The sequence below is a fragment of the Manihot esculenta genome, chromosome 10 (genome assembly GCF_001659605.2).
Source record: "Manihot esculenta cultivar AM560-2 chromosome 10, M.esculenta_v8, whole genome shotgun sequence".
NCBI lineage: Eukaryota > Viridiplantae > Streptophyta > Magnoliopsida > Malpighiales > Euphorbiaceae > Manihot > Manihot esculenta.
In genome coordinates this window covers 5,680,948-5,693,251 of record NC_035170.2, presented here as the reverse complement: position 1 = coordinate 5,693,251, position 12,304 = coordinate 5,680,948, and the positions used below count along the sequence as shown (strand labels likewise).

The 12,304-nt window shown below is 33.2% G+C and overlaps 1 protein-coding gene across 3 annotated transcripts; it reads right to left on the bottom strand.

Moving 5' to 3' along the window:
- Positions 1-3,895: 3,895 nt before the first annotated feature.
- On the bottom strand, positions 3,896-9,020 carry LOC110624049 (glycine-rich RNA-binding protein RZ1C). 3 transcript variants are annotated; one of them, XM_021769108.2, is made up of 4 exons: positions 8,858-9,020; positions 8,615-8,759; positions 4,511-5,001; positions 3,896-4,333 (listed from the first exon to the last, which is right to left on the bottom strand). In XM_021769108.2, exons 1-4 carry the CDS (start codon positions 8,980-8,982, stop codon positions 4,099-4,101), a joined length of 996 nt encoding a protein of 331 aa, XP_021624800.1. In that variant the 5' UTR covers positions 8,983-9,020; the 3' UTR covers positions 3,896-4,098. The 3 variants fall into 3 exon arrangements, with proteins under 3 accessions (XP_021624800.1, XP_021624801.1, XP_043816879.1); XM_021769109.2 differs by having other exon boundaries at positions 8,615-8,755; positions 8,858-8,996; XM_043960944.1 differs by lacking the exons at positions 8,615-8,759; positions 8,858-9,020 and adding an exon at positions 5,822-6,921.
- Positions 9,021-12,304: the final 3,284 nt, after the last annotated feature.

Genomic DNA, 12,304 nt, shown 5'->3' with positions numbered 1-12,304 from the left:
TAATCCCGCATATTCTCATTATATCGATAATTGTGAGATAACCATAATCAGCTTATTAATTAACAATATATTTTATTAAGCAATCGGTCATATCACCGCTGAATAATCAAAAAATATTATATTTATATTCGTCTTCGTATAATATAAAAGGAGAAAAATTATAGAAATAAAAATATGATATTATCTTACACTGTTCAAGTTATAAACAATCCATTATATTATCTTGATTTATCAGTATATTAACCAATAAATATTGACATAAGCGTACACTCATCATTACCTTACTCTCTCCTTATAGGTCCTAATTAATCAAAATGTACTTCTATTTCGAGAATAAATTAAAAGTTTTATTTTTAATTTCATAAATTAAAAATTTATTTTTAATTTCATAAATTAAAAATTTTATTTTTAATTTCAAATAAGGCATGTCTTAATAAAATATTTTTTTTTAATAATAAAATATTTTTATTTTTTAATTTAAACTATCAAAATTCAATATTTTTAATTAAAATAAAAGTTCAAAATTCAAGATATATGGGTGAAGAAATTTAAAATAAAAATAGTATTTGATTATTAAAAAATAATGTTTTATTAATCAATTGACAAGTGGTAAAGCATTTGAATAGTAAGTCATATATGGGAAGCAGAAAGCTAAATGAATTATTTGCCCTGCTTTGTCAACAACTGAAATTCCCTAGTGATGGGGAAACTATTAATTATTTTTCAAATCTTTTGCTTTTTAGTTATAAGGTTTTCATAGTCTTGCTTGTCAAATCAAAAATCAAAACTTTCATTAATTAATAAATCAAGTCAAGCGCTCATGTAGCTTTTTTTTCTTTTTTCTTTTTCTCGTTCATTTTTGCAATGGCAAGCTTGAAAATTCTTGGTCAATATGTTTACTCCTACTTGCAACCACCTGTGGGTCTTCTCGACAGAATACCATAAACTTGGCTGCTAATTATTACAATTTATTATTAATTTTATTAAAAAATAGTTAAATTAATGAATATGGAGGTCAATTACAACACAAAATATTAAAATATAACGGATAATCGAGGGAAACGTGTGATTGGCTGATTATGTTAGTTAGGGCCGAGCAGTATTCGATTCAAATTGAAAAAATTAATCGAACCGAATTGATTTAAAAATTTGGTTCGATTTTTTATATTTCGATTCCGTTCGGTTTTTAATTTCAGAAATTTCGGTTATTTCAGTTCGATTCGATTTTGATAAGAAAAAAACCGAACCGAACCGAACCGATTAGTGATAATAATATATTTTTTTAATAATATAGAGAAATTAAATCATATTAAGATTAAAATATTTTAATTAACTTTTAAAATATTAAAAATAAAGTGTAAAAAATAAAAAAAATTATTAAAAATTGAAACCGATCAAACCAAATCAAATTGAACCGAATCAGATCTGTTTGGTTCGATTCGGTTTCTAATCAAAATCGATTCGATTCGATTTTCATAAATACTAAAATTTTGATTTTCAATTTATTCGATTCGGTTCAGTTTTAAACTGAACCGACCGAATGCTCACTCCTAACGTTAGGGATAGGACAAGGCCAACTAGTCAAAGATTCCTTGGGGATTTTTCTATTAACTTCTGCCCCATAATCGTGGGATACCTAAAAATACTTTTCTTTTTTCTACTAAAAAATAGAGAAATGCATTAATTAAAATAAATAAATAAAAATATATTAAAATTAAAAAAATTAAAAATTAATTAAAATTATATCAAAATATTAAAGTTGAATTAATTAAATTAAAATTAAAAAATTTAGATTAAAATACAAATACATATAAATATTGAATTTTTAAATTAATTAACATAAATTTTATTAAATATTAAAAGATATTTTAAGAGATTTTTTAAAAATAAAATAAAATTAAAAAGCATTATAATAATTAATTTATATATTATTATTATAGTAAAAAATAAATAATAATTTTAAAACAATTAAAAATGATAAAAATTAATTTTCATAAAAAGAATTTTAAATTTCAATTTAACTTATTTCTTTAAAATTTTAGAATTCATAATAAATTATAAATTATAATGGTGTAATTTGTAAAAAACTTAAATAAAATATGAAGAAATAAATATAAGTCTTTAATAGTATTGAATATATACTTTAAAATTGTACAAAATATATCCATACATAATATAAAAAAATAAAATAATACTATATTTAAATGTAAATAATTATTTTTTATAAGTTAAAAATAAATTTAAACTTAATTAAAAATTTAACTTATTTATGCTATAAAATAATTTATTTTAAAAATAAAAATCAAACTGAAATTAAATAGGACGGTCAATTCAAACCGATAGCACATGGTGGGATATTGGGTTATGGATTGCTGGAGTATTCAATTACAGTAATATTATAGTTTATAATTTTTTGAAATCTCGAAGATGCCAATTTTTTTTATTTTAAACAGCTGATGGATGCCGCTGAGGCTTGCTTGCAATATACCCAAAATTTAATATTATTCAAATTTTAATTAAAGTCAATTACATTTTTTTAAAAAATTTTAAAAAAGCTACACCAGGAATTTTTATGCACCAAATTTCCTTTATGAGTTTTTAGCAAGTGAAATTGCTGGATGAATTAGACAGCTATACATCAAATCAGACAGGTGATTATTCAAATTTCAATGTACGTTTTTATGTATTCTAATCAATATCATCCTACAATAGGGAGAAGATTTTCTTTTCCCACCCCAGTGGCTTTGATGGTGCTTGAGTGGCCGGATCTGGCCAGAGGAGCTGCGGCGTCGAAAGTTTGGAGCTATGGGGTCGGTCTTCCGGGGGCTTAATTTGTGGGGGATTTCTTTCAGTTCTTGGACCCTCATACCAAACCTTATGTTTGTAGACTTGGTCCAGCCCTTTTTTTAATGAAATATATCTGTTGATAAAAAAAAAAATAATAATAATGTGGCATTTGGATAGTTCCCAACGAGATTATAATATGCCAAATTCAGTCTATCAATTTTGCCTACTAACTGGTTTTGCTCTACCTTGCGCTCATTAGAAAAGCGGTTTCAACTGTGTATGCAAAAATAGTGATCCCACACACAATGGCCCTTCTGAGTAACTCTCCACCCAATCTTCACGATAACATCTTTCCGAGTATTGTGTTGCATATCTCCAAAATTTATAGACGTGACAACTTACGTTCGCTCTCAAACCAAATTTATAGACGTGACAACTCTCTTCCATTCAAATCATGCTCGCCCTCAAGCATGTCTATAATTAAACACCTTAATTCCTGCATCGTTTCTCTAAAGTGACACTCCTCCACTCAAACTACGAGCACAACAAGTCTCATTACTACGAGCGCAACAAGTCAAATGAGACATCCAAATTCCGTAGAAAAGCAGGCTTCATTAAGGCACCCAAGAAACTCAACCCCTCCCATTAAGACTTTTGTATTGACTTATAAATACAAATTTGTTTGCCAGGAATTTTCTTTTACCTTATCTTGACGCAAGAATTTCATAAAAATTCAGTTTAATTCATTACTTTTATATCAATTCTTTTATTTAAGATGAGAACGTTGAACTTTTTTTTGAGACCTTAACTTCTTCCATCTTTGGCTTAAATACCCAAAAAAAAAAAAACAAAAGAAAAAAGAGAAATTCGTCCATCGGCTAACATCCCTTTTCTTAAAAAAAGCTCATAAAACGCTCTCCTACCTCGGCAACTCCATTCTCTCTTTAATAAAGGACATGTTATATTTTTATTAATTGGGGGTATCCTTCAATCAAAAGCATAATTACAAATTCGTCAAATATAAATTTCTTCATTCCAATATGAAACAATGAACAAGACAAATGCAACTTAAAGGAAACAATCACCCATTCAATTGACTATGGATAAATGCAAAGGGAAACCAAGCGAAAATATAATAAAAACTGAAACCATCAAGTCTGGCCATCATAGCATCTAGCATCATCCTAGAAAAGAAGTTTCAAACTGGAAGAAATTCGTACCATCCTACATGTAAGTTGTCGCAAAACCGACTTACTGGCCTATGGGCATAAAATCTACAAGTTTCATTACGCTAATCATCCAACAAACTGACTAATAGCGCTCAAAGGAGGACGGGTGCCCTCCCCTGCTAGGCCTGTCGTATGGAACTGGTCTGTTCCTATAGCCCCTATCATTTCGTGCAGGCCCTCCACTTGCGTACCTATCATTGCCCCCTCTTCCGATACCATCCCTGTCGTAGGCTCTGTCTTTTCCATAACCATTGTGAGCATAACGATCTGAACCACCATATCTCTCACTCCCAAAGCGATCTCCACTTGGAGGGTACCTGCATGGTTCACAAATTAAGCACCACAGTACTGATGAATAGTATTAAAATAATTAGACAATATGAAACAAGAACAGACCACTACTGCTGTGATAAAGTCAAAATTCAGTTGTCAAATAGATAAATAAAAATATTCTACACACAATTCCGTACACATCTTAACAGAACTTGAGGTACCTGTCATTAGCATAGCGATCACGGTTCCCATATTTGTCTCTGGCATCAAAACGGTCCCTATCACCATATCGTCCTCCATCATAGCGATCATCCATGTACCGATCACGATCACTACCAAAGCGGTCGCTGCGGTCACCAGCAGGGAACCTAGAACGAGAAGAGAATGATCCTCCACCCGCACCACGACCACCACTTGAAGGGCAGTCCCGGGCCCAGTGTCCTAGGCGCCCACACTTGAAGCATTCATCTTGCCCAAGAGGCCTGTCTCCCCCATAACCTCCACCTCTGCCACCTGACGTTGAGTAGCTACCCCTGTAGCCATGATCTAAATCATCTCCTCCCATTTTAGGTTGAGCCTTGTTCACTGAGATGACACGATCACCAAATTCCCGTCCATGCATCTCCCTGATAGCATCATCCATGGCCCGACGATCTGCAAATGTGATGAACCCAAATCCACGTGGACGACCTGTATCTCTTTCCAGCATGACCTGCATCAACACCAGAGAAGGAAAGCCTGACGAGAAGCAAATGCATGCACCAGACAAACTAGGCAAACACTAACATGCAATAATCAATTGCTACCAAAGGGTCATAAAGACACATTTACCTTGTGTCTAGAAACATAAAAGGAAAAATACTCATCAGTCATTCTCCATATTGAATCTACTTAACCATTTAATTTTAATCAAATTATCTGAGGTCAAAAAAAAAATTGAATTTGCGTACACCTGAAACTTAAGCTAACAATGATAATGATGATTAAGGATTAAACGCTTCAAACAAACATAGAGAGTAAGGACGAACACTAGTATTAAAGGAATAGTGGGGGCCGAGAGAGAAAGAGAGAGAGGGGGAGTAAAAATTATCACCTACTGGGGGACCATATAAAAATTGCCAACACTTAATAAGCTATCAGCCATTTTGCAAATCTATCATTTCATTACATTAAAGTGTTAAAGAATAAGCACAAAAACACAATTAGAAGACAGTAAGAAATACGCACCTACCTGACCTAGTTCATGATTATAATTTCTTTATTCATAGCACGACTAGTTGCACATTTGCAAAACAAGAAACAGTAAGTGCAGAATGCATTTTTGGAGACCTCAGGCAAATTGGAACATTGGAACAGTAAGTTTCAGATTTTACTTGCTGATGATTTTATTAACTTCCAACAAGAAGGGTGACAGAAAGGCAAAGGGTAAACTCAGCAGATTTGATCTGCACTAGATAATTTATCATTGAAGATCTGCATCCAAAAAATTTAATCAAGAAAAGATTATCAAAGGTATCAGGTAGAAAACTTACTTTCACGTTGTTATTATGAAATGGCTAAGGCATCTCAACGTATTTGATATTTCAAAGAGTTCTTAAAGGAAACAGAAGAATCTGCAAACCATATCTGACAACCTAACAAAGTAGTCAACTTTGAATCTCACTTTCCCACAGTATCTGAGATAACAGTCCCACAATGACCTGTTATATAGCAGCCAAAACTCTTAAACGCATCAATTTATCCCTGATACATTAATAATATCCCAATTAAAGTGGTCATTACTTCTAGTCTTCCTACTGAATACGACTATTTTGCCATTTAGGTTATCAAATAGCGCACAGATTATCAGAGATGGTAGTTTAAATATCAAATCAACCTGCACCTGGCTGCCACAAAATTGAACCATCAAGAATCCAACCATATTAACAATGTTCATCCTTTGGTAGGGCAAAGAAATACCATAACCAGGCATATCTTATGTTTCCTTGACTTGAGAGATTGTATAGAAAATGCTGGATTTTCTGGTTCCTTCACTCTGGGGACAAAAAATTCCATATTTCATCATTCTGGTTCCTCCTTCAGCAGCCCATAATTCAGTTTGCAGGGGGCAAAAACGTTCAGTCGGACACAGGCAGTTGAGAAAAAAAAAGGTTCCTCCACACATCCTCCCAAAGATGCAGAACAAACAAGAAGCAGAGGAACTTTCCAACCAACAAACTTGACACGGATAGATACAGTTGTGGATCCACAAATGCACACAGGTCATGTCTTTTTACCCTCAAAACTATGATTATAGATTCATAAGCATAAAGCTCTGAATATTGCTGAAAACTTTCAATTGCTGCACTAGCAGGTAATATAATAGTTTCCATTGGTTGGAAGGTTACAACTGGAAGAAGGATTAACGACATCAGGAGAGAGGAGAGAATGTCACCAGTTAACAACTAACAAAAATCCAGACTGCAGCCTAAAACAGAATGAGCATTTATGGTAGCCAGAAACAAGTCCACCTGCTACTAATCCTCAATGTCAATTTCTAACTAACAATAAAACCACTTGTAAGTTACAAGGCTTCCAAAGCTGTATTGCTGAGACTGCCCTGAATCTGTCCTCTGCCATGCAGAATGCAGTTCTGGAACATCAAAGCAATAAAGCACAGTTTATGGCTCCTGAGGCTTCAAGCAGATACATGAAAGTGAAGAATTAATAAGACAAATTGCAGTTCATCATCTGGGTTAACATATGCATAATGTGGAAAGATATGAAGCTAAGAGACGTTAGTAAACTGTATCTGTACTCAGAAAGGAACAACCATTTATTCTGACCACTCAGCTGATAAATCCAGAATGCAATCTTGTTATAAGAAGTAGCATGGCGATCCAAGTAGTCCAGGATTAATCATGCACAATGAAAAGTTGAAACTCGGACATCACGAATCCACTGCATTAGGATGGAATGTCAACCCACCACCACTCAGAGTAGACTGCTTATGATTTCTAACATCAAAAATGATTAACTTCTGCCCTAACCTTGGGAGGGTAATGAATGTAATCTCACCCAAACTTGTATTAAAAATGAAGTTTGTGTATATGGTTACACCCTACTAAATAGGTCAAGCATCAGGTATGAAGAAATTCTGATGATCAGGGAAGTGAAAGATGACTAAAACAATAAAACAACACAACAGAGTAGCAAAGAGCAATCCACATGCTACAGGTTAAAGTTATAGTTTCAGTGCTAGTTAAAGATTCCAAGAAAAGGAAAGCATATTGATGCAAATCCTTATTAAGGGGCATCCAAGGAAGAAACAATAGGACAATTGTCCAGCTCAAGAAACATTCTCGGACACATGTGCAAGATGTTCCAATATAAATTTTGCCAAACTGGCACGAAAGCTGGAAATAGCCTGTGAAAACCAAGTGAATGTTCTCACACAGTGCTTCAAATAATGCTCCTCATTTAACTGTAATTCCAGTTGCCAAACAATGACAAACTTAAACTTGCCAATATTTTATCATGAATCCAGATAGACAGTAACCAAGTAACACAGTGAACCTCTCACCCAAAAAAGATATTCACAAGTTTTTTTGCTGCAACGCACATCTTCATTCCAAACATATGAAACAGATTCTCTTTTGGATCCAACAGTAGTAATGTTTCCTCAAATTATAACATGTATGAAACCAGGTACCTCTGTGGACCACATACTCCTCATATCCAGAGAACACCATTATAACCGTGCTTGATAAAATAAAAACTATTAAATCCAATTTAATCTAATCAATAAAATGAGACTGATCTTGAGCAAATCTGATTCAACCACTCTGATCACAAACATCTCTAAACGCACAGCATCTCTAAACGTACAGCATCTCAAAAGATCATACCAGCAAGCCATAAAACAACAAAAAGAACAAGGAAAATTAATAATAATGTAAATTTTTCAAAAATGCTAAAGAAAGAAGGGGGAGGGGGGAGGGGCAGATAACAGAGACCACCAAAAAATCCATATACCAAGGAAAATTTCCAAACAAAAACGTGAATTTTTCCTTTTTTGTATTTTAGCCCGAAGAGATTGCTAAGAGTGGAAACATTCGAAATATTTAAAAAAAAGGAATATATAGATGATAAAATTAAAAATAAAAAAAAAGGAACAACAGTTTCTTTTTTGAAAAAACTAAAAAAAAAAAAATTACAAGAGTAGCTTTTTTTAAAAAAAACTTGTAAACTCAAAATTACAAAAAATATAAAACTTATCCTTAATCGTTTCCCTAATTTTCTTATCAACCAAACAGAAAGCCGGAAAAAAAAATACTTAAGAATACCTGACATTCGATGATTTTGCCATAGCGGTTAAAAGCATTCTCAAGCTGTCGTTCGGTGACGTCCCACGACAAGCCTCCAACAAAAATCCGGTTCTCTTCCTTTGAAGCCATATCACTCTCGCATAAACGCACAAAATTGGCCTGGCTGCACGAAAACGGAGTCGTTTTCCCTCAAAAAAACTTGCACAATCGAAAACCCAGAAGAGATAAGGACAAGAAGGAAGAGGAAGAATAACTGTTTACCTATTCGCGGATGTAACAGAAAGGAATTTGGGAGTTACCAGAGAAACCCTAGAAGCAAATTGAGGACAGACTTTGATTTCGGCTCTCCCTCTTATTCTGTAATGACCGAGATGGAGATGGATCATTATGCTGTTCAAATTTAGTTTTCTGTAACGGGCCTTTGCTCATGGGCCATCGCTATAGGGGCCGCATATTAACAATAATAAATAAGGGAGATTTGCTAGCTATTTTTATTATTAATCGGTCAGTGAATTTTTAAAATTTATTAAAATATTATTTTATTTAAAAAAATTTATTATTTAATTTTTAAATATTTTTATTATTAATAAGTAAATTTTTATATTTTTAAAAATTTATTAAAATATTTTTATATTTTCTCTTCTTCAATGAAATAATTTTTTATATTATTTTTTATTAAAAATAAATAAAAAATTAGAGAAAATTTTTAAAATTTAATTTTATCATTAAATAAAATTTTTTATTTAGTCTCTAAATATTAATTTATTAAAATTTATTACTTTTAAATTTATTAAAATATTTTTATTTTATTTTATTTTTTATCTTTATCAACAAAATAATAAAAAAAAATTAAAATCAAAGAATAAGAAAAAAAAAGGAGGAGGTGTTTAGAAAAAGATGAATAATTTAGTATTTTACTATATTTTTAACGGCAGAAATAAAAAAAAATTAATTTTTATTATATTTTTAATAATAGAAATATATGAAAAAATTATTTTGTTGATGAGAAAAAATATAAAAAATATTTTAATAAATTTTTAAAAATAGAGATATTGATTTGTTAATAACGATAATACTTAAAAATTAAATAGTAAATATTTTTTATTTTAAATATATTAAAAATTTTTTTTCAGTTCTTCCTCCTAAGTTATTGAAAGAAAAAATAATTTAAAAATTAAATTATTGAATAAAAAGTAAAAAAAATTGAGTTATTAAAAGGAAGAAGAAAAATTGTTTTAAAAATTGGGTTATTCAAGAACAAGAATACAAGAAGATGGGTGTAATTGGGTTATTGAAGAAGAAGAAAATTGAGTTTTAAAAATTGAATGGAAAAGGAAAAAAAAAATAGATTTTAAAAATTGAGTTATCGAGAAAAAAATTGAATTATCGAGAAAAAAGTAAAAAAATTAAATTTTGAAATTCTTATTAAAGAAAAAAAAATAGATTATTGGAGAAAAAAAAGGAATTATTACAGGTAAAATTAGATTTTAAAAAATTTTACTTTTATTTTATTTATTTTTAATGAAAAAAATATTTCATTAAAAAAATATTTTAATAAATATTAAAAATAAAAAATTAATTTATAAATAATAGATAATAAATTTTTTAATAAATATAATATATAATAACAAAATAGTAAAAGAGCAAAATTAAATTACCTAAAAAATTGGTCACTCTTTTATATATTACTAGTTTTCCAATAACTCCTAATGCATATCAATTATTAATTTTTATATCCTTTATTAATTGTTATATATAATATAATAATATTACGACATATTATCTTAATATCTAATTAAATTTGGTCTTTGTTATTTTACTCCAATTATAAAATATATTTTAGATTAAAATTTTATTTTAAAATTAATAATTTTATATTCATTTTACTAAAATTATTAGTTTTCATAACAAATTATGTTTAATCATTTATAATTTAAAGATAATTAATTTTTCAGCCTACATATTTTTATTTTAATAAATAAAAAATATTATTTGCAAAACTTCACTCTTATTAAAAAAATTCTAATTCTTTTTTGATGACCTCTGAGCTCACCTCATCCCCGTCTAGGGCCAGACCCATGAAAATAGCCCATTGCTTAGAGATCCTCAAGCCACTCACGCCAGCTGGGTCCAGTCCACTAAGCCTCACGACCGGGTTTATCTGGCTCTCTCCACCAGGCCGGCCACATCTTCTCTGCACCTTGGGCTGATCCCATTTAGGCCCTGCTTTGTCCCCACTCTCCGGTCCAGCCCAGAACCCGAAAGAGGATCCATCCATCCATCTTGCAGACCCGCCTACCCGCGCCCTAAGAGAATCAGAGGCCGTTACGCATGGGACAGAGATTTGACTTCCTCGTACGTCCGTATCAGCGTGGCAGGGACAGGTGGTCTACTGATACTCGTTCTATTGGCACGTCACTAGCAGACAAAAGGAAACCTATAAAAGGAGAAATACTCTCTTCTAGGTTTAAGCTTTTTCTAAGTTTTACAGAGCCCATTGTAAAAACCCTATTTCTCTGGATCTCAGATCATTAATTGGCGCCGTCTGTGGGGAAACGAAGGAGATCTTTTCATCACCGGAGTTCCACTCTTAACAAAACCCACTGAGATCCACGATGGATAATCACAGCGAAAACAACCTTAACATCCCAAACGACCTAAGCTCTGCCCAAGAAGGGCAGCAGTTCTCCTTTTCTAGCCCTACAACACTAAACAACCAAACACCCATTCCTCTCAATCCCTCGCCAAGTTTGGCAGGGCATGCCCCCACCGCTACCTTATCCAACCAAGACCTTCAAACCATGGCCTTCCAACTGCAGAATACCGCCCACTGGTTGGGGCAGATAATGCAACAAAGGGGCCTCAGCACCCCGATAAATACACTCCCAGTGGTAGAAGAACCCCAAACCAATGAGCCCCAACCTACCCCTGATCGCCTTCAAACCAGCAGCCGCGGCGCCGGGGAAAGGGAGAGAAGAGCCGGAGGCCCGAGTCCACGGAAGAAGGGCGAGGGAGATGATAGAAAATGAGGAGGCTGACAACTATTCCGCCGGGACAACCAGGTGGACCAGGAGTGAAGCAGAGGAAGAGGAATATCGCCTGGAGAAAAAGCCCAGGCCGGAAGATGGAGATGTGGACCAAAAACTACAGAAGTTAAGAGAGCAGCTTTTGGTCGAGCTGGGAAAGAAAGATCAAAGCCAAACCCTCCTGCCCACTTCTTCGCCTTTCTCGAAGTGGGTGCAGCAGGAAACTGTCCCTAAGAAGTTTATGATGCCATCAATGGCAGCCTACGACGGAGCTGGTAACCCGAGGGAGCACGTCATGAATTACAAGACCTTCATGGAATTGCAAACTTTATCGGATGCCTTGATGTGCAAGGTATTCCCAACGACACTTTCAGGGCCAGCGCGAGCGTGGTTCAACAGCCTGGAGACTGGAAGCATTGGGAGTTTTGGAGACCTGGCCACTCGTTTCATCAGCCGGTTCATCGCCGGGATGCCAGCGGATAGGAAGACGAGCTATCTAGAAACAATAAGGCAGAGACGGGAGGAATCGCTTAGAGAGTACGTAGCTCGTTTCAATACAGAAGCCCTACAGATTCCCGAGCTTGATGAAGGAAGGGCGATGGAGGCCATGCAGAAGGGGACGACCTCCGCCGAGTTTTTCGGTTCACTAAGCAGGAAGCCTCCGACCTCACTGGCCGAGCTA